Genomic DNA, 27,610 nt, shown 5'->3' on the forward strand with positions numbered 1-27,610 from the left:
GTTTTATGTCAGCTGAACTTCTGCCCCTCCTGGCTTGAACAGGAAATTTAAGAGGGGCTTAAGTTTTCCAAGGCACTTAAGCCCATGCACTGTGGACAATTATCCAGTGGAAGAGTTACATATGAATCCCAACCTTGGCACAGAGATAAACAGCTACGCATACATTTTCACAAACACTGTTGCATATATACAGAGCACTGCTGATATTTGGCCTTTTCCAATATTCTGTTGTTTGAAGAAGTTTTATTGCAGGATGTCAAATGCAAGTTGGCCGGAGGCAAGACCTGGACCTTGTCTCTCCCACGAACAAAAGGCAGGTTAAGAGCTGTAAATGAAAAGGTCTCAAGAAACTTTAAAGAGGTAGTTGCAGAAGCTTTTGGGGTGCTAGTTCCCATTTACACAAAACCCATACTGCTGTGAACACTTTTCATACAAGGTGATGGACAGGTCTTCTGTCAGCTTCTACTCGTGCGCTGCACCAATGCATGCGTACCTGGCACAAGCAGGGGTTACACCTGCACATGCTGAGTAGGAAAAAGCAAGACAAGCACTTACACACAACCAAAAAAACCCAAAAAATCTGAAGCTGCAGGAAACGTTTACTACTGATGCCAAGTAACAGACAGCAAAACATCAGCTGTAAGGGTAGTAAATGGTGTAGCTCATGGAAACACCAGGACACTGTGATGGTTTAGCCCAAATCACCACACAGTTTCTCGCTCACTCTCCCCCTCCCCAGGGGGATGGGGGAGAGAATTGGGAAGGAAGGAGAACTCGTGGGTTGAGATGAAGACAATTTACTAAAATAAAAGGGAAAACTACAATAATAACAGAATATAAGGATATTAAAAATATACAAAGTGAACAATATGTGTTTTCTCACCACCCGATGTCCCAATGACCGATACAGCCCGTCCCGAGCAGCGATCACGGAAACAAAACTGAGCAGCAAGCAAAGGAGCAAAAGGGAGCCAGCAAGGTAGGGGGAACGATGCCAGCAAAAACAAGCAGGAAGGATGGATGCCAGGAAGGCAGATACCCACCCTCGCCTGCCCCCACTTATATACTGAGCATGACGTTTATGGCATGGAATACTCTCTTTGGCCAGTTTGGATCAATTATGCTGTCTGTCTTTCTCCCAGCTTCCTGCATCTGCAAATTAGCGAGACTTGGAAAGCAGGACGGTGTCCTTGGTCTCATTCACAACAACTGGTATCATCAGGGTGTTTATGAACATTCTTCACACACAAAATCCAAAACATACCAGCTACTGAGAGGAAAAATTAACTCCATCCCTGCCAAAACGAGGACAGACACTCACTTATGGCGCGCGCACACAGACTCACACACCTACTGCTGATGGACACCAACGGGCACACTCTCAGGAAGCACCCAAACTGCTCCCTAGAGAACAACAACTGAGAATTAGTAAGAGATGACAGTCCTGGCAGAATCAAGCCACAGCAATTTGTTCTCTCTGTTCTTTAGGATAAAAGCATCAGTGTTGGAAAACCTCAGTAAAGAACTGAACTTTCTACAAACCAGAATGGAACTACAAATTTAGTTCAGTCTACGGACCAGTGAGTGTTCTGGATTTACATCATCCTGCCGTTGTAGGAAAACCAATGATGACTGAAACAAAATTCATTAACAGCAATTCAAACATAGTGTATCAAAAGGAAGATGCATCAGATTCTAATTTAATTACTGGTCCCTTTTTTGATTTCAAACAAACTGGGACTTTAAAAGTGAGAGCTGGTCCATCTGTTCAAATGACACACTTTGCCTTATTGAGTACCAGAAATACATGTGAATGCAAAATTTCTTCCTTTACCTTTTTTACAGGACAAAAGATGAGAGGTTTGCATCAGCTTTTAAGTTGAATCAGTCTCTTGAAAAAGCTTTTGATGGTACTAATCCTGAAAAAAAAAACTACTGGAGTCCAGCAAACCCCCTTTCAAGGCACATGGTTAACAGGTGCATGAGCAACTACTCTTCAAGGAGCGCTGCGAAGCACTGGTTTACTGGTTTCAATGAAAAACACAAATCAATGACAGAGAACATGAAATAACTGAATATGTACATCCATTTTCATTAAATATGGGGGCTTTATAAGTAGGTATTTCCCTAATAAGAAGTCTAACGGGAGATAGGAAAACCTGCAAACAAGTGATTTTGAGTATTTTTGCTACACTTGCATTACAGCATAGCCTGAACTTCATAAACCTTTCCTCCTGTCATGGGAAAGCTGCTGTTCAAACAGCTCCTTGTGATTCAGTTACTACTTTCAGTCCTTATGTCACGCTTAGAAATGTAATTACTTTCTTTTATTCAAATAAATGGCATTTAGAAGTGGCAGCTGGATCGCAAAGTGCCGCTGGTAAAAAATAAATCACGAACAAGACATGAATTAAAGAAGAGGACAGTTTAAAATAGATCTTTCCACCCACTCCCTGCCGCCCCCAAAATTCTTCAGAAACTGAAGAGCAATTAAATTAATAACACAGTGGCGGGGCGGGTAAAATAAACCCACGGATTTTTAAACCCAATCCCTTCTCTGGGATATGGACACAATTCATCCTGTTCCTGAGGAGACAGTGACAACCCGTCGGTGCTGCGACCAGCTGCTGGTCTCACATCTTTTTGAAGACTGACCGCGAGCATCACCGCAAGGACAGGGAGTGCTAACTCTTCTGCCACACAGGAGAAGGGAGCCCTGGGACTTCTAACACAGCTCCAAGCAGAAATTTGGATGAACAGAGGTTGAACAGCGCTGAGGTAGGAGCTGACAGTAGTGTTTATCTTACAATGCAAGTAGGACACCATGTTTTCTTTTCATGACACATTCGGCTTCCAGCTAGTGCCAAACCTGAAGCTTTTACCCCCTGACAAAGTCAGTAGGGGAGACACACAGAGGAAAAAAAAGAAAAGAAAAAAAAACAACCTCTACAAAAAGAACCAGAAAAAAAGATGAGTGAGAGACATCTGCAACATCTGCTTCTTTCACAAGTAACTCAAAAAGACTGTCTAAAGGATTAGCCCCACATATGACTCCCTCATAACTTTTTTGGAGGCTGACATCTTAAAAATACATAACTGATTAAATACAAAATGTAAGGGACCAGCTTGGGAACTAGCAGGCAGCACTGTACGCAGTGCTGAAGCACGATCCAATAATCCAGTGTGTCTGATGGGACATTCACCCTTTTACTTTTTTCCGCCCTCCCTGTAACAGGGCCATCAGGAAGACAATGGAGTGTCTTCCAAAATTAAAAGCTGACTGCGTGACTTCTTTTCAGGACATTTCTCTTCACAGTCTTTTTGGTACTGAAAGCAGGACATAATACTTGTTACTATGAAGTGGACAAGTTTCATACTCCCATCGCACACCACTATGTTCCTAGTTCCCAAAAAGCAGGTATCCCGTCCTTCAAAGAGGGAGACAGAATTTGGGATCCTTCTGTTCCAGTCCTTCTGCTGCCCACCTGTGCCCCTCCTTCTTCCTCCTCTCTTGGACCCAGAGCTCGGAAGAGAGACTGCTCAACTGAGAGATGCAAAGCTTGGCATGGAGGTCCAACTCTGCCTGCATTCAGTGTGTGCCTGCAGAGCTGTCTCCACAGTTGCACATCACGTTCCCCCAGACTATGTAGTATTACTACTGAGGCATGTTATAAAATAGGCTAAGTCTCTCTTTTAAGAGAAAACAAGCAAACTGATCCTTGTAGAGCAGGCATCAGCATGATGTACAGATGCACACCTGCACATACGCCTCAAATGATTGAGCCAAGAGGGAGACAGAGACAAAAAGCTATTAAATATAAAAATTCAATACCTACAATAGATTACACCCCGTAACAGCTTAGCAGAGAGAAATGTGCTGTTTTAAGTAGTGCCAAGTAATTACAAAGTCTTCGATTTCCCAGTTTATTATCAGGGCCACATAAAAAAAATTAAAAACTACTGAAAACAGATCAAAGACAAAAGATTATATGTGGGAAACACTGCTTAATTCAGTAACTATTTCATTACAAACTCTTTCCTTTACAGAGCAAAGCAATGTCAACTTGTTAAGCAAACCTTCTTCATCTGCTGCAATACAACAACTAGAAATCACAGAATCACAGAATGGTTAGGGTTGGAAGGGACCTTTAAATGTCATCTAGTCCAAACCCCTGGCAAGAAGCAGGGACATCTTCAACTAAATCAGGTTGCTTAGAGCCCCATCTCTGATGCTGACAAGATTATGATCTCTACTTGGTATAAGAAGAAAAAGAGAATCATTTACAGGCAAAGATGGTAATCATCAGTGACTTATCAAAAGCTCAACCATGTCTGCTGATCAGATCTCAATTTCTACTCCAAAAAATAACAAAACAGAATCCCAGCCCCAAACTGTAACTAGAACCAAGCATTTACCTAGAAAACACAACAGTTTGGGTAACACTGAGGCCCATCATTCGCAAGAAAGGCCTTATTTACACAGCTGTCCTGCACAGGAGTCCCAAGTGCCCCCTCAGCCCTTGTCCCCTTTCTGCAAAGATCTTTCAGGAAAAATAAAGTCGAAAGATTGGCAGCCTCCTTTAGACGCCCTGATTGCCAACAGGATCCAAACTGCTGCTGTAAATGAACCTATCCAGTTGTGACACTCTGTAGCAACAAACGTAATGCGTTCTTACCTACTGTGTGATTATCAAAAATACACCCTATTAGAGTTACCTTTACAAAACCAATTTCATCTATATAATCAAGATATTAACGTAGGCCTTCGCCTGCACATACCATTTTCCTCTCTTCAAATGCCTACAAGAACAAAAGGAAAGTTCAGTTCTTGATCTACTGTATAATTCAGCTTCCTTTTTAAGGCACAGGGTGCTCCATCCAGGACCTTCAGATGAATAAAGCTCAGCTACACTTCCATTTACGTAAGAAAAAACATGAGAGAAGCCTTCGGAGAATTTACAGACCAGAGCAATATGTGAAAAACTTTCATGCCATAAAAAAACAAGTACATCTTTAAAGATCTTATTCCTAAATACGAGCAAAAAATAATGAAAAAATAAAATAATCACCTTTCAAAGAAGGAGCCTCCGAAATTTCTGCTATGTGATGATTTATTTTCTTTTTTAATATGGAAAAAAAAATCCATCCTCATTCAGAATTGCTATTTAACGCCTGTACACTTCAAACAGAACTTACATAAATGCACTAAATCTATTATTTGAAGGAAGCCCACTCCAAGAATTCTTATTCGTCCTGCTGCTGAGTTGCATGTTGAGTCATCGCTAATGCCGCTCATGTTTGCTTCTGGTTTATCTATCTGCAAACACAACTCTCAAAATGCCTTTTATAATTCTTTTTTTTTTTTGCTGTGCTGAATCCAAACTGACACAGTAAAGGAAATATTTACCTCCTGAAAATCTTCTTACGCTTAAGTTTAGCTGAACAGCTAAGTGGTTTAAATACCTTGGGTTTTTCTGTTGATCTGTCTAGATAACTGTAAGCTTTGGTTATAGGAAAAAATGTTGAAGTCTTATGTAGCAGTAAGAATTATTTTCCTCCTCCTTTTTAACAATCTTGTTTGCTGGACAGTGTAAGACTTGCACCTACAGCCCAGCCCTCCAAGGACGCACAGCCATGAGGTGCTGAGGGGGCCAGGTGCTACCACCAACACCATCCCTCCAGGTCTCTCCAGGCAGATCAGGGCTCCCGGCGCAGGAAGTGTCCCCGGCGTTGCCTGGTTGCATGCCCGAGACCCCAGCAGCGCAAGTGCCAGGTCACTGCCACCCCAGAAGAGCAGGGCCTTCTTGAGTGGGCTGCCCATCCCCTCAAGGGGACTGGCGGACTCCATGACTTGCAGCAATGGCCACCACGTCGGCACTGGAGGAGAGGTGCAAGTGGCAAAGCAGAGGAGCCCCCAAACTGCACACAAGGAGGGGTGAAAGGCAGCAGGACAGAGGAAGAGAAAATGTCAACAGAAAGACCTCCACTCCAACACTGTATAGGAAAACAAGACACTTAACGGACCCCACCGGCAGTGCTCCTGGGACAAAATGCCCCACGGCCGGCGGGTCCCAGGTGAGTTCCCAGCCCCTCAGTGGTCACCAGCAGGCTCATTCCAAAACAGCACTTTGACACCCTGAGGCGTCCTTGGCTGAAGTGCTCTAGCCCAGAGAAGGAAGCAGCGAGAAGTGCCAGTCAGCCTGGGAGGCACGCAGTGCAGGACAGCCCCAGGAATTTTCAGTTTCTACCTGTCGATAAACTGTTATCCCAAGTGACAGCTGGGAAAACAGCAGCATCGAGTGACCCACGACAAACAAAAAAAAAGCGTACCAGACCCTGTCTGCAGGCCATGCAGAGTTGTGCATTTTTCATTTATGATTAATAATCACAAATAATTCACATCTGGCGGTGCATCAGATCACAAAGCCTGTGCTTTCCCACTAGGTATGTGCAGGGGTTATTCCAGCTGTGTTCTTTGTTTGCTTGGGAGTTTTACCTGTCTCTTTCCCTCCTTCCAAGACAGATTGGAAGGGAAAGGCAACAGAAAGAAAAATACCGAAGCCATCACTCTGAATGCAAATGGCAGAAATTGGTCTTGCATCTCTTTCCCTCTGCCTCTCAACACCCAGCCTGATAAAAGTCAAAACTTCAGCTTCATTCTGCAGATCTAATGCTATTAGCATGGAAGCAGCTGGGGTGTTTAAACCTTGCTCTTTCCTTATGTTTTAAAGGGCAACAGTTTCAAACTGGCATGTTTTAAGTACCTCACGCACTCAGGAGTCTTGCGCCTTTTTTTTTCAGAGTGCATTACCAGGCACTTCTTGCCTAAAATCTTAAGCAAAAAAGACATGTTGAAAGGTAAAACTGACTGCATCCAGATAACTTAAATTTCAGTTACTATCACTCAGTGCCATACCAAAGTCATAGCTAGTACAAACATTTCATATAAATGTGATTCAAGAACCCAGCATATTCTGAGTGGAAGCTCTGTCCTTGTAAAAACACATTATGGTTGCAAATGTACGTTTGGTATTGTTACAGACATTTGGATGCCAAGAGAAGCTTCAAGCGAAGCACTCCAAACATCGGTTGCCGGGACCAAGAGACCACAGTTCCCTGACACCTCTGCATTTGCACAAACTGCCTAAAAACTGGACGAGTTCTACAGAAAATACAAATGATGCAGCCCTGTGAGAGATGGTTAAGTGGGACCCTGCATACCGAGCTCTTCCTGAGGGGCTGGCACTTGGCAGAGGCACAACTTACTTTCCCTTGTGAACTAAGAAAATAAAAGGCAGAGCACTGGACAGTTTCTAGCCTTGGAACCCGGCATCGTCATTTTAAAAGATCTGCAATGATATGAAATCCCCTACTTCTATGACTTCAGCCTTTGGCAAGCATATCACAGCTGAAATTCATGCAGAGGAAACAACACAAAATGAAACCAGAACTGCAGGACAGCAAACACGTCCGCAGGTCGCTCCCGGACAAAGGCAGCAGGCACGCACACGGCGCGGAGCTGTGCTTGGAGCAAAACCAGGGGAAAGCGGTAGGATGTCTCTTTGTCACATAGACAGACCTGAAACAAGTATTTTAACTTGGCAGAAAGACTGATTTTGCACAAACTCCACAGTTAAAAAACTTGCCAGCATTTCCCCAGTGGCAGCTGACCAGCGGGCAGCGCCAAGCACCTGGCCACGATGCTTCTTCGCTACACAGATGCTATGGCAGACCTGATGACATCCAAAGCCCCATGCCCACCACATCATGTCAGGGCACCAGTTTGATGCCAAGGTACACTTTCCCCACTTCCATAGAACCATTCACCCAACACGGCCACCCCACCCTGGAAACATAAATGCTAAACACTCAAAACACCTGGAGAATCTTGGCAACGTGTTGTGGGCAGGAATCTGAGATGGGGTCTTGCCCAAGAGCGCATGCAGAGCTAGCGATGGGACTAGAGACTGAGCATATACAGCCACAGCAACCCGTATTTTTAGCCCTCCACCTTAATGCAATGTGGCTGAAATAAGGCATCACAACTCTTCTGCTCAGCCCACACAGCCTCCTTCTCAGAGAAATGTTTGCTGAAAGAAATGTTTGGGCAACACAAGTTGCCTTGTTGACCATATCCCTCTGCACTGGTACGTGTTGTAAGTGGCATCTGTCCCCGACAGTGTCATGGGGACAGGAGCTAGAGACAGACCTCCTCTCTTGGTCAGGAGCTTCCAGCACTGCCACATAGGCTACACAGAAATCCCAAGCACTGGGGTCTGAATCCTGAGGATGCATAAAAATGTACAGTATCTCTCCTCAGCAGTGAAAAAATTGGAAGAAGTTACAAAGACTGAATAAGGCTGAAAAGAAACTAAAAGCTACTGACTTAAAAAAATTCTCAGAAAAATCATGAAGTAGCCTGCAGCAGTTTCGGAGTAATTTACAACATGTTTGCCTTCACTGGAGCCCTCTAGAGAAGTGGACAGTAACACTTATCTCATTTTTTTTCCCCACTTACGCCAGAGCAGAACTTTGACGTGATTTTGTATGATCGGGCAACAGATAGCCCAACCTTGAGTTATACTGTTCATGGGGAAAAAAAAAATAACCAAACTTTCAATCAAATCAGATTTTGTATTATATGAACTAATCTTTCTCTAGCACCTCAGAACCAGTACAAGATCCCCAGCTACAAACTCTGCTCTTAAAACTGTCATTGACCACTTTTACGTTGCTGTGGCTGAAGTACACGAGTCCTGACAGTCTTCTATCATGAAGCACTGACATTTTAGTTAATAAACAGCTTATTTCTCTGTCTTTCTGGAAGGCACGACATTGTCGTGTCTGATCACTGGTGCTGCAACCACACAAGGAGGAACTGGTGTTTGCCATCCCAGGAATCCCAGCAACAGAGCACACGGGCAAAGTTCCCTGTTGGTGCTACATGCCGGCACAACACCAGCCATATCAACCCAGGAGTGCGGAAATGCACTCTGTGCCCACTGTGCTTTCCCAAATTCCCTCAAAGCAGAAAACAGATCCTGAAGTGATCCAGAGTCAGATGTCAGACAGCAACTCAGATTAGCGTTTGACTTTAAAGTGTATTATAACTCCTTTGGAAGTCAGAATGTATTTAATGTCATATAATGTCATTATGTCAAATAATGTCATTAAAATAGAACTGATGTAGCCAATTAGTAATCTTAAAACAATAATTTCACAGCCTAAAGTAAGAGAAAATTAAAAAGCTCCTTAAGGTAAACTTTATGCAGTTCTAATCACACCCACAAATATAGTCATGCAAGTGTAATCATACAGCCTTTTGACTCCTGAGCACTCGTTATTCCCTTGTGTTTTCAAAACAACTAAATTATAACCACAGCCATCTCTCCTAGTATAGTTTGGCACTGTGGCTCCCATGGTTCAGCTGCGTGGGGTCAGCAGGTACAGCATAGAGGTATTTCTGAAATCTCAAACTCATTTGCCTGGGTAATCCAGCAAGGTCAATCACTTTCAGTCATTAAGCTCCAGAAAAACTGCAGACATTACTGAAAAACCCTTTAATGTTTGTTACTATATCCTTGGTAGACAGGACGCAAGGATTTAACCTGGAAGCTGTATCTAAGAAACAAGGTGGACAGAAAGTCCTGGTGCTGAATGGGAAATCCACACCATCCAGCCAGGCAACCTGGTCCAAAAAGTTAAAGAAAATGAAAAACTTATATCCCAATGGCAAAAAACCTCAGAACTACAAAAATTAAATAATTTTTTCAGAATCCCCAACCCAAATGCAGACACTTATCCATAACATCACTTTCATATAACATGCTGACCAGCATTTTAATGCTGCTTTTGCCCTTGAAAATCAATTCTAACACCCTTCACCTGGCATCATTTTGCATAGATATGCAAAACTGCCGCTTTTCCTCTTGCTGTACGGTGTCCTCTTCAATTTCTAAGTAAATTATTTGTCCAGCAGTAAAGAAATAAAACTCTTAAAGGAGTAAACTTCAGTGACTGCAAAGAAGTTTTATGAGCCTTAAAACCAAAACGGGCAATTTCTTCCTGTTTCACATGCTTTACCTCTATGTTCCTCTGTGTTTCATCACTTGTAGAAACCAGAGCGGGCCAAAGAAGGGAAGCGGGAACAACTGCACTCGCACATATTAGCAGCAGATAGAATTACAGAATAGTTTGGGTTGGAAGAGACCTTTAAAGGTCATCTACTCCAACTCCCCTGCACAGAGCAGGGACATCTCCAACTCGATCAGGTCCAACCTGGCCTTGAATGTTTCCAGGGATGGTGCATCCACCACCTCTCTGGGCAATCTGTTCCAGTGTCCCACCACCCTCAGTGTAAAAAATTTCTTCCTTATATCAAGTCTGAATCTACCTCCTTCTATTCTAAGACCATTACCCCTCATCCTATCACAACAGGCAAACCAAGTGGTTAGTGTGAAAGGCAGTGCAAAATGAGAGCCAGACCAGTGGCCACCAAAGCAGAAATGTATCCTAAAGCGTACAGCAGAAAAGCAAGCTGGCACGGCACGGTACCGGCGACCTGCAAGCCCCCATCACAGTGACAAGAGAGATGCACGCCACCCAGAACGACAGGGTGACAGGCAGATCGAGGGGATGCATGTCCCCCTGCCCAAGTCTTCCCGAATCACGTGCTCATTTCTGCCCCCACCTTTTTCCTACACCTTCGCCTTTCCTGGGAACAGAAGCCGGCCTGCAACATTTAAATTCAGATTCCACACAGAAAATAAACTAAAAAAAAAAAAGCCCCCAAAACAAACAAACAAAAAACCACACACACAAACAAACAAACAAACAAAAAAAGGCAAATACCTCCCCCCACCCAAAACAAACAGCAAACCCCCAAATGTACACCTGCTGTGCAAACGGCACGCGTTATTATTTTAAAACCACGGTGCTCCCCACGCATGCCGCAGCTACTAGCCCAGCGCACTCGGGACGCACCACTTCCCTACCAAAACCCAAACCCATCCCAAACACATGAGGCTCCCCTCCAGAAGACCTCCCCCCACCCCTTCCCCGGCCCCCAGCCCGGCCAGGGACCCCCTTCGCCCCGCCCCCCGAGGCAGGGGCGCTCCCGGCCCAGCCCCCCGGGGTTGAGGGGAGGTGGTGGGGTGGGTATCCCGCCGCCGAGACCCTTGGAGCGGCTTTCCGGGTACGGCCGCTTCGGGGAAAACGGCCCCAAAAGAGTCAAGTAGAAAACAAAATTTAAAAAAAAAAAAAAGAAGCAACAAACAAACAAACCCAAACCCAAACCCTGGCCGCGGGCACCCCTCGCCGCGCCTCACCCGCTCCGCTCGGCGCCGCCGCTCTTCGCCCGCCCCCCCCCCGAGGATCAAACCCCGGCTGCCAACGCAACGCCGGCACCGCCCGGGGCGGGGATCCCGCCGGGCCGCCCCACGCAGCCCCCCACGCCCTGGTCCCGGCCTGGCCAGGGGCCCCGCCGAGTTGCTGCCACCGCCCCCCGCCCCGCTCTGTCCCGCACCGGGCGGGGGCGGGGTCGGGTTGGATTCGGCCGGGTGGTGAGCAGACCCCCGAGCTCCGGCCAGAAACCGAGGGGTAGCGCCGGCTGCGGGGTGGTCGCGGACCCCGTTTCGAGGTGGGGGGGCAAGCCCTTGTCACCCATCTCTCGGCCTCTCCTCAGCGTAAAGAGACGGGGCGGCGGGGGGGGGGGGGGCGGGGAAGGTCTTCATTTCCCCAGCACTCCCTGCAGCTCCTCCGTCAGTTCGATGTAATTTGTGCTTTGGTGTCACGCAACATTATTTCAAATTTTAGAGCAGCAGCTCCCTTAATGGGGACCAACAAGATCAGCTGAACTCTAGCCATGAAACGTAAACACACCTTACTGACTTCAAAGTTGTTGTTTGTTTTGGTTTTGGTTTTTTTTCCCCTTATCGTTAAATGTTCATTTCCTCACTAATTCACTGATTAACAAGATGAAGTACATTCGTCCAGAACGAAATTCATCCTTGCCAAGCACCTTCCTTTTGAGGTGGAGTTTGTCCCAGCTGTACGTAGAGAATTTGCATAGGCCGGTGTAATTTATTTTCTGGTTACACATTAAAGAACAGTTTTCTTCCATCTCCCTGGGGACTTTGCAGGAAAAAACAGAAGGGAATTGTAATGGTCTGAACAAGTGACGCAGACTTAAATCTTTTACAGAGTTTATAAGTAGTTTGCTCCAGCGCAGAGCTTGGACAACCTTACATGGTTGTTTTGGTTTTCTTTTTGTCTTTTTTTTTTTTTTTTCCTAAAACATCATAAGATAGTAAAATGGTTTGAAATAGAAAATCAACACTTTTCATGAAACGTTTAAGAGATTTGTACTGTCTGGCATGAATATCAGATTGTTTCTCCATCCATCTCAGTTACTTGTGGGCAAGGAATAAAACAGACAAAACCTGTTAAATATCGGTGTGCCAAGTGCTCACTTAGGTGCCCTCACAGAAAGCCACGAACACACTTATCCAAGTAAAAGAAAATCTAGGCTTAAAAACCAGCCAAGAATAGCAAGAGTAAATAGTTGACTTAAGAGGCCTAAATCCCTCAGTTATGCAGCACTGTGTGCTGCTCCATAGAAAAATCCCTTTTTGAAAAAAAAAAAAATACATTTCTAAGGGCCATCTCTGCGCCTCTTCGCAGCATCAGCTAGCTGGTGCTTTCTGTTTGGCCGTGCAGCTCATGGTTTAACGTGGTTGTCGCTCAGGAGGCGCAGCTGAGAGAGAAGCTGTTGGGATACAGCACACACAGCATCCGCCTGCGAAGGCTCCAGGGTACCTGGGATCCTGGGATTTGCTTCTGAGCCACCTTTTGCCTGCGGCAATGGCATGCTTCAGCTTCCCTTTCCAGCTTCCTCCTCACCTTGGCTGGGCCAGCGTCGGTGGCACTTAATGGTTTAGTGTTCCAGCCTAATCCAAATTTGCCTCTTTCTGCCCTCCCTAACCTGTGTTAAGATCTTAGGATTTAATGGGTGATTTCTTTGTGCAGACAGGCCTGAAAGTTCATGTTTACCCAGTTGCTGACTCATTAGGGAAGAGAGATGAAACACACACAGTGCGAACTCTGCAGATCAGCCCCCGTGTCCATGAGTCCTCCCCGCTTCCCAGCTCTCTGGTCTGTTCTCTGGACATTTATTCAGCACTTCAGTGCAGTCTGGAGAACAACGTATTCCCCTCTACATGTCCTCTTGCTGGGAATAAGCCCTGGGGCAATCAATCAAACAGAGATCACTTACTTGAAACCTCTTGAGGTATTTTTTTTTTTTTACTAACACTGTCTGTATGCCTTTTCTTCCTCCTTAAGCTCTTTCTGGACCTCTTCCTTGAGCCGCTTGCAGAGAGCTCTTTACTACCTTTTCCCATTTGTGGGCTTCAGCAGGAGAATAGGGTCTCTTCTCCTCGCAAGTCGCTGAGATGAGGCAGCCTCTACCCATCTCCCTCCTCTGCGAGCCCCTCCTTGCTGTGGCCTGTATTTGGATTACTAAAGCCAAGTAACCCAGAGGCCTCCTGCACGCTGCATTGGACTGGTCGAGGTGAGCTTGTGCCATTCTTCTTAGATGAAGAAGAGTTAGGATAATCCTAAGGAGAACAAGCAAGGTCTAGGTCTGAGCCAGGAACAACTGCAAAAAAATGGAATGGCAGCTAACTGGAAGGCAGTTTCTGTTATGGACTGTGCAGAAGGGGAAACACGCTGCTACAAGGGTTCCAAAAGCTTCAGAAAGTGTGAACTTCCCCAAAATATCTTGGAAAACAATACTGGGAGCTAGAGAAGGCCTTACTTAAAGTATGCATCCAACATTTTTCCACACGTTGTGGTTTAAACCCAGTCAGCACCACACAGCTGCTCACGCACCATCCCACTCCCCCATGGGACAGGGGAGAGAATTGGAAAGGGAAAAGTAAGAAAACTTGTGTGTTAAGATAAGAACAGTTTAATGACTGAAATATAATCGAGTATAATAATAACAACAATAATAATAATAATACATTGTAATGAAAAGGAAAACAGCAAAAAGAGAGAGAGAAAAACAAAAACCAAGAAAAACAAATTATGGAACCGCTCACCACCCAGTCATCGACACCCAGCCAGTCCCCTAGCAGCGATTGCCACCCCCCTGGCCAACTCTGCCCAATTTATATTGCTGAGCATTATGTTGTATGGTAGGGAATATGACTTTGGCCAGTTTGGGGTCAGCTGTCCTGGCTGTGCCCCCTCCCAGCTTCCTGTGCACCTCCAGCCTCCTTGCTGGCAGGGCATGAGAATCTGAAAAGTCTTGGCTTAGTGTAAGCACTGCTCAGCAACCACTAAAACATCAGTGTGTAATCAACACTATTCTCATCCTAAATCCAAAACACAGCACTGTACCAGCTACTAGGAAGAAAATTAACTCTCCCAGCAGAAACCAGGACACCACAGAAGTAATGTCTTCCCTGCTTTGCCTCTGACGAGACAGCAGCTCCCTGAGGGCAAGGGGAGAGCTCCAGAGAGCTCTGACTGGAAGCAGCCTAAGTTTGATTCCGCTCCTCCAGACTTTCTGGTCATGGCATTTTGCCCATGTTTATGATGCTCAGACAAGGCTGTAAGCTGATGGCAAACTTCTACCACTTAGAGATATTTATGCTATTTCCTGCCTTCAGGGGAGCATTACGTACTTGCCCATAACATGACCTCCAGGTTTTTCTGCAGGTCATGGCATCGCCAAGCTGCAGGCATGACTGTGACTACCTCCCTCCACTTGTATTCACACCAGACTGTATAGTAATTACAGGAAGAGCTTATACTGAAAGCCACACTAAGCAAGTGTGAAGACATTTTAACCGTCTCTGGTTAAGCCCACAAGTCAGCAGCAGAAGCAAGTGCCATGTTCTTGCTCCCATCTGCAGGTGAGCAGCGGGATTATAGCCACAGCCCAAAGAACATGAGTAATTCAAAAGGAGTGCGCAAAGGGTCTGCTGAGACAAAGGGAACAGCATCCAATCCAGTAAAAGTGGGAAACCTAGGTGCAGAACTGGTCCGTTTTTCAAGTCCATTATTAACAGTCAGGAACCATTTCCCTGTTTATCATCATTTCTTATGACTACCAAAGTCAGGTATAGTCCAACGCATAGGTAAAAGCAGTGCCCGTGCAGGATGATCTGCATCACAGGAGCTTCCTATAGCTGATCATCAGCTCGGTGAGATGACAAAATTTAGAGCATAGCTCTACGAACTTACCAGCACTTCTCTTTGAGTGGTTAATTCTGCTCCATTTTTCTTGCTTAGTGAACTGTTCTCTGTTCTTACTTGCCCTCCCGTCATGTCGCCTCTGCATCTCCTCTCCAAAGTATCTCCCCAGCTGGATTTCCCTCTCCTGGCTTCTTTTGCTGGGGGTAGAAAATTAGTCTCTACAGACTCAGCTCGTCTTCACAGATCAACAAGCTGCGAGAGGATCTGGCTTCCTGTTTCATTTCCGTTAAAGTTCTAAAAGTCACACAGGCTGTGTATGCTTCTCCATATCCAAGCCACAAGAGAAAAAAAAACACAAAACCCAACACGAGCATAACTCAGCTATTTGTAAAGGTCACATTGCTACCTTCCTCCGTGTCTTCCAAGTTGTCTGGGTGCTGGAGATTGCAGGATTTCAGACTGTCATACACCACCACCCATGTGTGGTGTCTCTCTTAGTGCTAGTCCTCAGAGAGACACAGTCTCTTCTTCTCAACTCCAATGTCATGTTCAATTGCAAAGCATTTAACATGACTTATCATGCAATTGGTGTGCTTTCTGTGGAAACACTGTGACCGTGAAGAGGAAACAGGTGGTCCACACAAGCGTCCCTTCTCTATTAAGATAACAACCATGTTATGTAAGAGCAAAGCTTACACAGAGATGATGAAGTCACTTCATAGATACGGAGTTTTTAATAAGAGTAAGCAAAGGCCCCATCGAGAGATACAAGTTCACTAAATCCAGTCTCCCATTCTGAAAATACCCACGAGTTCTTGTTTCAGAGGTAGAAGGAACTATTTGCCCTGCCGGATTCCTCTTCTGTAGACTATTGCTCCACATTACAGATGGATTTAAAAAAAAAAAGCTGGAACTCGTACAGTTACTGACTCACATTTTCCCTTTCACTGGAATGTAGATTTCTCTTTCTACATTTTTAATTACAGTATTTTTTTGAAATTAGTTTTAAAACATTGTTTATCCATTACCACCCTTCTATCAGGAGCATCTGCTAAAAACAACAAAGGAAATTTGGAAAAGAGAGGTTGAGAAATAACCGTTACTTGTGTTACATTGTTCTTTCTGCTTGTTGGCACCTCAGGAGATGATGGTGAAATCTGCCCTCCCTTCTCCAGTCCAAGGCTTCGGCCCCATGACTGCCAACACTTCTTATTTCACGATTTACTGTGGAGGAAGGAGGAGAGGAACAACAAAGAGTTTTCTGTCTTTAATTGTTCGCTTGCTGCCTTTGAATCCTCTCATGCTATCTGTGCTCCATGCCAGTAAGCATATATGTATATCTACACGCACATGCACACACTTACATGCATGTTTTGGTTTTTTTTTTTTTTTTTTTTTTGCCTGTGTTCAGTTTCCATTAGTAGAACAAGATAGTTCTGAGAGGGGAAAAACTGGGGGCTTTCTACAAGACCAGTGCATCTCCAATGGGAGATTTGGAAGAAAACTAGTAGTAGAGAAGAAACAAACACATTGCACATGCCTTCTTTTGCTTTACTTGCTCAGCACTGTTGGCTTTTTTTTTTCAATAAAGCACAAAAAAAAAAGCAAGCTGTTTAGTTTAAAATATACAGTGAAAATTAACTGTCTTCGCTGCATTGAATTCACTCTCATTTTCTTAAATTCCTCTATTGTACTTCTTGATCCATTTTGTCTGGTAGATTGGTTTGCTCCAGCCAGAAACAGCCTACTCATCCTCTTCTCTTGGAGTTGCCATGTTCTTCAACCCATATACCATACTTCTCAACCAAGCATAGCTGGCTCACCCAGGTAACTCTTTAGGCTTTATCCAAGCAGGAAAAGCACGGATTACCTCACTTTCCCACTGTGCTGGGGGATGAATATTTACCTGAGCTCTGCATTTCTTCCATAACCCTGTGAGCATCCTTAGAGCACAGTGAAAATGCTGGGACTTCTGAACACTGTAACTGGCAGGGATCTGGGAATTTGGAATAGTTTTGGAAAGTGATGTTGTCTTTGCTCCAACAGGATCAGGCTAAAGGCAAAAAAGGACTCTGAAAGGAAGAAGAGAACAAACCAGGACCTTCTGCACCCCTTCCTTGCAGGAAAGCCTCAGCTGAGGTTTGGAACTGGACTAAGTTATGAAAAATAGAGGATAAATTCCACCCCCACCTCATGCCTTTTTGAATTATAAATAACTAAGAGGTTTATGCAGGGTCATGGGGAGAAAAGAAAGACAAACCTAAAAAGGAAAATTACAAGTTTGTTGTGCTAGAGGCAGCAACCACCTGGGCTGATATAATCCACAAACTAAGAGGAGCTGTGTTTTACTAAGTAGCTAGTGTTTGCATGCCTGCCTGTTTGCAGTCCTTATCGCATTCACAAGCTGATGAGGAAATTTCCTTCGTCCACCCCCGCGCTTCTGTGGTGGGTGTTATCAGACAGCCTCTCCTACCCGTGACATTCCCTTGCGGTTCTGTGCGACTGTAGAAAACTAGATCTGCATTCGACTTCACCACAGCTCAACATGCTTCTTTCCCTGCTCGCAAACAATAGGAGAGCCCTTGGGGTTCAGCGGCAGTTGGGAACCCCAGATGTGATGTGGCACAACATCATTCAGCTAGCTGAAAACTTTAAGCACAAATGCTTTGGAGGTGTGGTAACTGCCTGAGTTTGTCCCAGAGTTGCAGGCAGTTTTCATCTCTATTACTGAGCTCTAGAGCCAACTTCTTCCTTTCTTTTTGCTTTCTCCCTTTCTATAGGAAGCAGATTAAGGTTACAGAGACAAATATCCCCAACCTCTGATTGCAGGTAGTCACTTTTATTCTGCTCTATCAAATTGTTCTACCCTCTCATCTTTCACTTGGAAGAAAATCACCGTTTTAGGAACAATTATCCTTATAATTGTCAACTTTCTGATAATATCAGAGAGGTCGGGGGCAGGAGAGGTGCTGTCTTGTGCACGTGTACAATGGGTTACTTCGTGGGTCAAGAGGTTATCCTCTTCCTTCTGAAGACTAATGAGGGCATTAGCATCAAGACAATCTACTTTCTGGACAGATTAGGATTTTGGAAACATCAAGCGAGGTGTTAGTACAGTTACCTCCTACTGCCTGGGCTTGAGCACAGGAGATCAACATCTTTGGGAAAAAGAATTACTGTTACAGAATCCGTGACAGGCCTTGCTTTTGGAAAATTCTTTATAAGTCACCTACTTCATACTTGGAATAAGAGTTCGTATTATGGCTTCTTTTTCTTTAGAAATCAACATGCAAAGGCTCCAAACTCAGCTGTTTCTCCTTTAGGCTGTAAGACGTCACTGCTAGAAGAAACGAGACACAACCTATTCATAGGCACTTGCCTATTATTTTTTTTTTTTGTCTCATGTCAGTGCCTGGCTTTGCAACAGTGACTATGTATTTGTGTTTCGCTATCAAAAGTGCGTAGCAGCAAATAAAAGTAAGCATTTTAAGACCTGGTTGCTGTGAGTGACTGACTGAGGCTACAGAACCGAAGATCAGCGCACCCCCTTCCCCTGGGCTTCTCCTCTGAAGGAGGAGGAGCAGGAGTGAGCCACTTTCTGCCACCTCCACTGAGAACCGCAGCAGCCCTCAGCAACGGCTCGGTCTGGACTGAAAGAGCAAAATCTGATCACTCAGGGGAAGAAAAGAGCTCGTTCTTTTTGGAGGAGGGAGTCACCCCGACCCAAAACATCAAATGCCATCAGTGAGAAGAACAAACTCTCTTCAGAGGGAGATTTAGCAACAAGTAGGAAAATGAAACATGTAAAAACCAGGGCCAGAAAGAGAAAGCAGCAGCCTGTATACAAAGGAGCAACAGTGCTGGTGGAAAAGTCAGGGAGGGACAAGGGCTTGAACATGTACATGCCCCCTTTCATAATGCAGCTTATTTATCTAAATGACTTTCAGATTAATGGGAACAGTAACAGAAGATATTTCTTTCAGAAAAGACGCTTTGTGCGGCTGATAGTTTCCTTATTCTGAATTGCAAAGATAAACATCCTGGTTCTAGTTGCCATTTTCTTTCCCCCATCTCCTAACAGAATCACCATCCATGTTGACAGCTGAAATGAATATACGTGCTTCTTCATTTAGGAGACCAAAATAATCTACTGCTAAGCTAATATATGCTCTACTCATCTGTGTATTTCACAACACAGAAGGAAGGATGACATTAATTTCTTTTAATTAGGATACAGGACAGGAATACAGAGGATGAAAGTCTATTTTTGCAGTTGCCAAAATCTTATGCATCTTCAGCAAATCCTTTTACCACCTGTTAAAAAAGAGGAAAGGAAACAAGAAGCTTTCTCCATCTGTAAAGCGAAGCTTGATGACTAAAATTGAGAGATGCTGACAATGCCATGGTGATGAAGACTCTTCAGCTGAATACACAGCCCCCGCTGTGCTGACAAGCAGTGCTCTCATCTCCCTTTGCAGTCAGTGACAATAAAGACAGAATTCTCCTACTTGCAAGGGATGTCAGCACCTTCCTCACAAAGGATTTAATGATTTATTTTTCTGTGATTTTTTATTGATCTTACCCCTTTTGACATTCTAGTATTTAGACTGCAAGTATTAGGATTTCTACTTTTCTGGGAAGTAAATTACATACATTTTATTTTTAAAACAGCCCGTGTTGAGAAAGTGCAAGTTACATTTCTTAGCTGTTCCCATATGGCTTCTTCTCAAATACATACACATGTTTCCCTGGACCCACCTTCCACCACAGATATTTTGTCTCAGTGGCTTTGGGTGTCTATAGGATTTCCAGAGACCCCATGGCCCTGCAGGAATTGTTCTTCTGTCAGCGTGCCAGGCATGCAGGGATCCCAGATGCCACCCGTGGGTGTGCACGCAGCAGCCTGTGCGGCATAGCACAGAAGGTCTGATCCCTCCCCAGCAGGTTGGGCTCCGAGCACGTCTGCTACACGTCACGGGAGTCCAGGAGCTGGTGCTTCATTTCAGCTTCTTGCGGCCATTTTACAGAAGGAAGGTGTGGATTTTAGGTAGCAACGGAAGAACAAAGCAGAAGTCTTCCTCCTAAGTTCAGGAGAAGGAGGACTGTGTCTTGGATTCTGCCTTTATTTCCTCAAAACTAGATTTAACCATATCATCCAAATAATCAGGATTTACATCACATCAGAATAATGATACTTTCTGTGGCACTTCTGGATGACAGTTTGAAGATACTCGAAGCTGCCACCAAATTTTAATGGGGAATTTTACATTTAAAAGGATCATTAACTATACAATCACATAATTGGATCCTTATGCCTCAGGTTTTGTTTGAAAAGCTTAAATGCTTTCTACATATGTTAATAAACTTGTTTCAACACCGAGAGCATAAATGCATGACAAATTGTCTGGGAGGAGAAATGAAAGGGAGACCATCTAAACTTCCATTTTTTTGAGGGAAGGAGTCTGCCACGCTGGAGGCACAGCAGGAAACCAATGAGGAACAGGATGTACAACCATCGCTGCTGTTAAATATAGATCCTCCACTCTGAGGCTTTAAAGAGCCTTGGTCTTGGGGTCTCTTCTGTTAACAAGTGTCTCATGTCCCAAAACCACCTCACCTTCAGGATGTTTCAAGAAGTCAAATCAGATGAGGGTATTCTGCCTCTGCTACTGTAAGTTATTCCAGAAGGTGCAGCAGCACTTTTGTACAGGTCATACAAGCATAATTTTACTTCTTTAAGTTTTTTATTAGGTCTAACAGAACTGATAAAATTCTGTTTAAAAAAAACCAAACTTGAGCTTCTGCTAGTGAAGCTATTCTGCCATCAATTGTGTATTACAAGTGAAAAAAACTCAAGCAGAAAATTCTTTATGCTTTGTTAAATTTGTTTTTTCCAAGTTAACATACAAGCAGTCCTTCCTCCACTGACCTTCAAGTATTCCTCTGACACAAAATTTACTAGTATGACTCAAACTGCATGATTACAACAGCATCGTGGTAAGGTAAATATCATATAGTTATACTTCCTTCCACTGGCAATATTTCCAAGGAGATAGACTTTGTAAAGAGCTACACCCAACAGTAAAATAATTTGTACTCGATAAACAAATACAGAGAGCTGTTATAAAGTGCAACGTGGAGTGTCGCCAGAAATGAGCCACCGCTTCTGAGTGGCAATATGTCAGCTGCAAATGAGCGACTCAGCAGAAGCGGAGACATTTGTATGGTCAAACTAACAGGAGGCCTAAAACGCTGAAGTTGAGGCTGTGGTAGGTTCTGCAAACTGAACACCCTGTGTCTCCATATGTGGATCTGTAGTTTTTGAAAGCTTTTCTTTTCCCCCTGCTCTAAATGTAACAATAGATTTGTCTTGTTTATGGATTTCATAGACACATTTCAAAAAAGAAGCATAAGTATGGTGGAGGGAAGGGGAAATCCATGCTAGCCAGCTGCCATCCTCATCAGAAACAGGGATGGGATTTCACAGTGCAGCCTAAGCCGAGGCCTCTGCTACCCTCCTGCCTCCGTCGCCCAACTGCTGTGGTAGGCTGGCTAAGCCAAACACCACTGCCACAAACAGTTAAAGCAGTTCTGGCTTTTTATACAGGAGCTCCACAGCGTGGAGCCAGCTGTCTTGCTAGAAACAAGAAGCCGAGATATGCCTGTTGCAATGGCAGATTTAGGATGTAATGTCTGCTTGGTTGCCTCAGGAGGAGGCCAGGACATGCAGTCTGCTTTAAAACACTGCAAGGCGACAACATTAGTACAGACAAATTTTTATACATTATTTGTTTAAGTGCTGGATCCCCATGTATATAGATTCTTCCCAATAAAACCGCTCTTAACACCTAAGCACTTTTTTTCTAGGACAGAGTACTTCAGATACTAAGCTGTGTCCTTGTGGTGAGTACATCCATGTCCTTGTGCTGCGTCCATCCCTTCTGCCTGTCTAATGTCCATCACCGTGCCTGAGGACAGGCAGTCAGCAGAGGAGCATGGATTGCCACACAGCTCTCTTGATTTGCCATTTGTGCCTCTTTTTTTTTTCCCTGGCATGAGTCCTTCTACACCCCCCTGCCAAAAGCAGCTAGGAAAGACCACAATTAGCAAAGAGCCCTTTCGCCTCTCAGAGAGTGGTATAGGAAGCTGTAAGTATGCACAGGAGACTTGTGTGTAAGTATGGAGAAATATGAGTTGACATCTTGGGACACCAGCTGCCCAGAGGGGTACAGCCAAAGCTCTGGGGATTGTGTCCTCCAGCAGAAAGATTAGAACAGCAATCCCTGCTAAAGGTAACGCCTTTCAGTGCAACACTTCCCTACAATGAAATAATATCATTTTCACTTCCAGTGGCTGGAGAAACTCTGACATGTTAGGGGAAGAAAAAAAAAAAAAAAAAAAAAAAAAAATCTTAGATGAGAAGAAATTGACAAGGCAGGGTGGCAGATGCCCCATGACAGCACCACAGCATAAAAAAAACAATGGAACAGCTGTTGATACTTAAGACAACCCACCCTTATAGTACTTCATTATAGACGACCTCCAACATTTACACTGAGGTCATAGCCCTTTATCCAATTGGCAAGCTTTTCCTTTGCACCTCTAAAATACAACAGAGGGGGAAACTCAAGTAACATGGCAGAAATTGATACTTCTCTACCTGACATGGGCAAAAAGTCAATGTTTGACATCAGGCAAACTTAACCATGGAAAACAAAGCACTGTGTTACACAAGGCAGTAATACCAAGGCTCGGAAAAAAAACTCTTACAATTTTGGCTGCAGCACAGCATTCATATGTGGTTTCAATATTTCTTTATTTTTTTTAAAAAGCCACTTCAGCTATAAATAGATTATCACAATGGTTGCTTGCTAATACCGAGTCTCATGTGTGACAGAAATTATAAACTAAAAAACCAAGATTACTAGAAAAAACAGTCAGGTTATCTGGGAATAGATTTGTAAAGCAGATAAAGAGTTTCTGTGGAGCACTTAAGAACAGAAACAGTTTGCATCTGAACTAATGGAAAAGAGCGTTACCATTTCCTTTTTTTTTTTTTTTTTTAAACCAACAGATGGTGTTTAGGACTCGTAAAAAGTTACCCCTCTCAACTCATGCAGTTACCTAACAGAAAAATATGTTTCTTGATTATTTGTCAAACCAAACATTACAGACTCATGAGGAAGATTCAACTTTAATCAAGTACTTGCAGTACTTACCTAACCATGCACAACTGGAAAAGTCACAGCATGCAAACAGAAACAGATGTCTGCTTTCACAAACAAATGACGTTCCTGCTCATCCATAAATCTTCTGGAGGATGAAGAGGAATCACAGTCCTATTGGTCATGTACTGACTATCCCAGAACATTCTTACTTAAAGATACTTACAATATCTTCATTAAATACCAAATAAAGATATTTTCCTCTCTCTGAACTTTATCTCTACAGTCTCTTTGGGATATTAGCTTCCAAGACAAGCAGCAGATGCTTCTAAGGGAATGCTTTTAATCGCACAGTGAATTATTTTGAAGGGGTGCCATCTATTCTCAGCATACTCTTGTGTTGCCTCCACTAGACCCATTAGCTCATCAGAAGTTACTGGACATACTTTTTAGAATTAAAATCTTGATTACTATTTTGAATATTTGAACACGTTCCCGAGCCAATCCTCCTCTTTCCCATTTCCAGGGGTTACCATTCTCTTCAGCATTTCTCCCATCCTGCTCCAAAGATGTTGAAACTTGGCTGCAATGTCTTTCGCATGGCTGAACTGCTGGATGGCAGTGTGCTTTCTAAAGCTAGTCGTGACCTAGTAACAGACAACTTACAGCCAGTACAAAGAGGTAGCAGATAGCATCCTATCAGTGTGGAGAAAAAGACACTCAGTAAATTAGATATTTGTTGTAGAGTTGCATACCAAAAAGCAGCACATGCACAGGCAGTCACGCCATGGTTTCTGTAGGTGCAGCGTTCTTCCCTTGGTCAGGGTCCAAGGTGGTGACAGGGATGAGACAGGCAGGTGAAGTCCAGTGTTTTCCATGCATACTCCTAAGGAGGCTAACTTACCATTGACATCCTAGTGGGACATGTAGTGTCACCTCCTTTCTGTGTTTGCCTGCTGTCTTTCACTTGTTTCTCTCTGTAGTCTTATTTCTCCCCAGTCTCCATCTGTCTTGGCCTCCCTGAGTACTTTTTGAATTGCCAGCTGTCTTGAATTGGATGTACAGCCTTGGCTTCTCCAAGGCATCAGGCAGAACAAGCTCACGCTGTTATCATGTCGTTAGTATCATGAGTAACTCAGATTTGCGGAAAGCTTTAATTTCTTTCCCATGAACAACCACATAATTTAACTCTGAGGCAAAGCCCTAGGAAACCAGGCTTCTTTTCTTTGTGCATATAAATAATCAACCTATGTCTCTCTTCACCACTGCTATATTTCTACTTACAGAGAAAGCAAAGGAAAGGCAAATATCATTTTATGCATGATGTAGTTTGCAACCCCTGAATTCAGGAAAAAAGCCCATCAAGAATTGTATGTACAGTCAAGATGCTTTGAAGAAATCTATACACTTTTCCACATATACAGATCTTTTTGCAGTATTTACGGCATGCGTGCACTCCACTGCAGCTACCACCCTTTCTTACAGCACAGTGCTATCCACGTGTGCCCATTTAACTTAGCAGTACAGGCATTATATTCTTCATTTTCTCATATTTGATGATCTGTCCGAAGTAAGGTGGTTGGAGAAACAGCAACATATGGAGAACAGGTTTTCAAGTGTGCAGGTGAATGACCAGTTTTCTTTGCTCCTGTGAATGCTTGCATACGTGCCCCATACTGTGTGATAAATCCAGGCAACACCGTACACGTTCACAGAGTGACTATGCATCTCAGACTGTTACTGAGCAGCAACACAAGCATCATACATGGAAACTGAGGAACAGCGTAGTGCCTTTGTGCAAATGCAACTCCCCAACAATGGCTTTGCAAATCACAAGGACAATTTTCACTGCTATTGCCTGAGTTGCAGTGGAGAATGCTCTCAGCAAAGGCAGTGGATCTACCTTGACGATCTTGCTGCAGGTCATGAAACTGCCAGTTAACCAGTGAGACTACTTCTCCACGGTCACACCATTAGATAATTTAGTTTTGGCGAGCACCATGTATGAAGATTGCCCTGAAAGATTTGATTTTCTGCAGAACAAAGGAAGAAGCTGAAGCAACTCTTTGACCACAAAAATATGCTAGATGGAAAACAGTGACATGAATTTCTTGACTCCTGGCAGAAACAACACACAGTTACTGGCCCAGCATAAGCTCTTAAAAAATCCCCGATAAGTTATCTAGAAGAAAACAACATTAGACAGAACAGTTATTAGAACTGAAACTCTCTCATGCTACTGGAAGAAAAAAAGTTTGTCAAAGCATGAAGCTGTTACAAGCTCAGATGATTGCCTCATCCATATCATGAGCACCAGTTTAACAGGAATTCAGGTAGGATCTCCAGACCTAAAAATTCCCTAGAGAGTGGGATGAGAGAAAACAGAGAGCTTCTTACAGCAAGCAGATGACTTTCCCAGTAGAGATGCTGACCCCTATTGCAACCTTATACTTTATCATGTATCAAATATTTATACTAGATCTGTACTTCATCAAACAGAGACTATCATATTTCCTTTTAAAACTAACAGACTATTAAGCAGGTGGAAGTCTTGAAAAGGAAATTAATGGCTAAACATTAAATGAATAATCAGGTCCACTTAGAAAAATTAGTACTTAATCCAAAAAGACAAATAAAGACTAGACTGACTTTAGACTTGAGAACCATTCAAGACCCAAGCTGTGGGATGGAGCAGAACAGTATGCTTTATGTTCTTTGCAAGCAGGTCTGAAAAGCGAGGTAAGATCCCCAGTTGTCATCCACAACCAATAACCAGGGCAAAAGTAGCAATCATCACCAGATTTATACCCTGTCTTACTTTGTGAAAGATCCTTGGAAGAAACAAGTTTAGGCCTCCATTAAACTCCAAGAGCAGTGAGTAATTTTGACATTCAGGCACTTTTTGGTGGTGATCATGTTACCCTCAGGACACCTCATCCCCTTAATACTTCATGGTATACCATTACATCCTTTTTCCATCCATGTGAACCAGTGAGGACTGTCCACTAGCATCTAAAGCTCCCAACAACAGCAACAAAACCAGAATAAACCAATGGATGCATTAACTCCTGTAACTGGGACTAGCAAAGATTCCCAGCTTTGATATTTCCTGGTAAGCAAGGAGTCCAGAACCCTTCAAGTCCCAGGAGAGCACTCCATCACCAAAGAAGGAAGTTACTCTCTCACACCATCATCTTGAGAGATGGCAAATTAAATGACATCATTCTGCAAATACTCAGTGGATCTTGGCATCGCTGAAGGGAAAGTCTGAGAGCTTGAAGAACCATCCATCTCAAGGGACCACATGGTCTTCAGCAACACAGAGGCAAGATGTGTGATGCAAATTGCTATTTGACCAGAAGTGATTAGGCACATTCCCAATGGTACAACAGGGCAAACTTCCAGCTGCTACCAGCCCTTCCCTAGTATTTGAGAGTAACCCTTGGGAGAGGAAGCCCTCGCAGAGACTGAGTTCAGGGTGTGCTAAGTGAATTCCTGGTGCTGACTACTACCAGGTGAGTCTTCAGGAAGCTTAATGTGAAATTTCTGCAGGTAATCTTTGGAGATACTCCTGATGTGTGATTTCAGTGTGGAAACAAGTCTCCTGCTATGAGACCTAAGTAAATCCTTTTGTTGAAGTGAGTGTGCTAGCCTCACTAAAATCAGTGTTTAAAGTTTAATTTGAAAATGAAGAGTTTCAGCTGGCAAGAAAACTGCTGCAAAAGGAGTTCTTGAAAAAGTTAGGTCAGCTAGACTGACTGAGTAGTAAAATGAAGGCCAGCAGTAGACAGCTTCTATTTGTTTAATGTAACAGATTTCCAAGCTCAGCTCCATCAAAATAGTATCTCCCTAAGGCAACAGCAATACCTGAGCTTCATCTGGGAAATAAAGTGGCTGAGAAAATTAATGTTGATTGGGGATATGCTGAAAGGAGGATCCCAGCTTTATGTGTATGACTATGGGCTCTGAACGGACCTTTGCCACTCAACTTGGGAACACAATCTCAGGATTTAATATTGTAAGAAGTATCAGCGCAAAAGAAGTCAAAGCAAGGTGAACACTTGGAAGTTTTAGAAAAGGAATAGAGATCAAAGTGCCATTTTGCAGCTGTGTAACTAATGATGCACTTATGAATATTGTGTGAGCTTTGCCCCCTCCCATCACAGAAAACAAATAACTTGGAACTAGGGAAGGTTCAGAGAAAGGCAATTAAGATGATAAATAGCTTCCACATGAGGAAT

General features: G+C 43.7%; 1 protein-coding gene across 6 annotated transcripts in view; it reads right to left on the reverse strand.

Annotated features, from left to right (window-relative positions):
* Nucleotides 1–24,187, reverse strand: part of OTULINL (OTU deubiquitinase with linear linkage specificity like) — a 33,655-nt gene extending 9,468 nt beyond the window's left edge. The window contains exons 1-2 of one of the 6 annotated variants that reach the window (XM_086740361.1): nt 24,125–24,187; nt 1,355–1,404 (exon numbers count right to left, since the gene is read on the reverse strand). Coding sequence is in view for 2 of the 6 variants with exons in the window: in XM_086740359.1 (XP_086596485.1) it covers nt 15,253–15,349 (97 nt within the window). In the remaining 4 variants the exon portion in view is untranslated. Of the gene's footprint in view, nt 1–1,354; nt 1,405–9,608; nt 9,683–10,893; nt 10,989–11,327; nt 11,336–15,252; nt 15,414–24,124 lie in introns of those variants that run through there. The other 5 variants (XM_086740362.1, XM_086740364.1, XM_086740359.1 and 2 more) reach the window with 5 other exon arrangements.
* Between the last annotated feature and the right edge of the window lie 3,423 nt (nt 24,188–27,610).

This window comes from Chlamydotis macqueenii, chromosome 2 (genome assembly GCF_036417535.1).
Source record: "Chlamydotis macqueenii isolate bChlMac1 chromosome 2, bChlMac1.mat, whole genome shotgun sequence".
Classification (NCBI taxonomy): Eukaryota; Metazoa; Chordata; class Aves; order Otidiformes; family Otididae; genus Chlamydotis; species Chlamydotis macqueenii.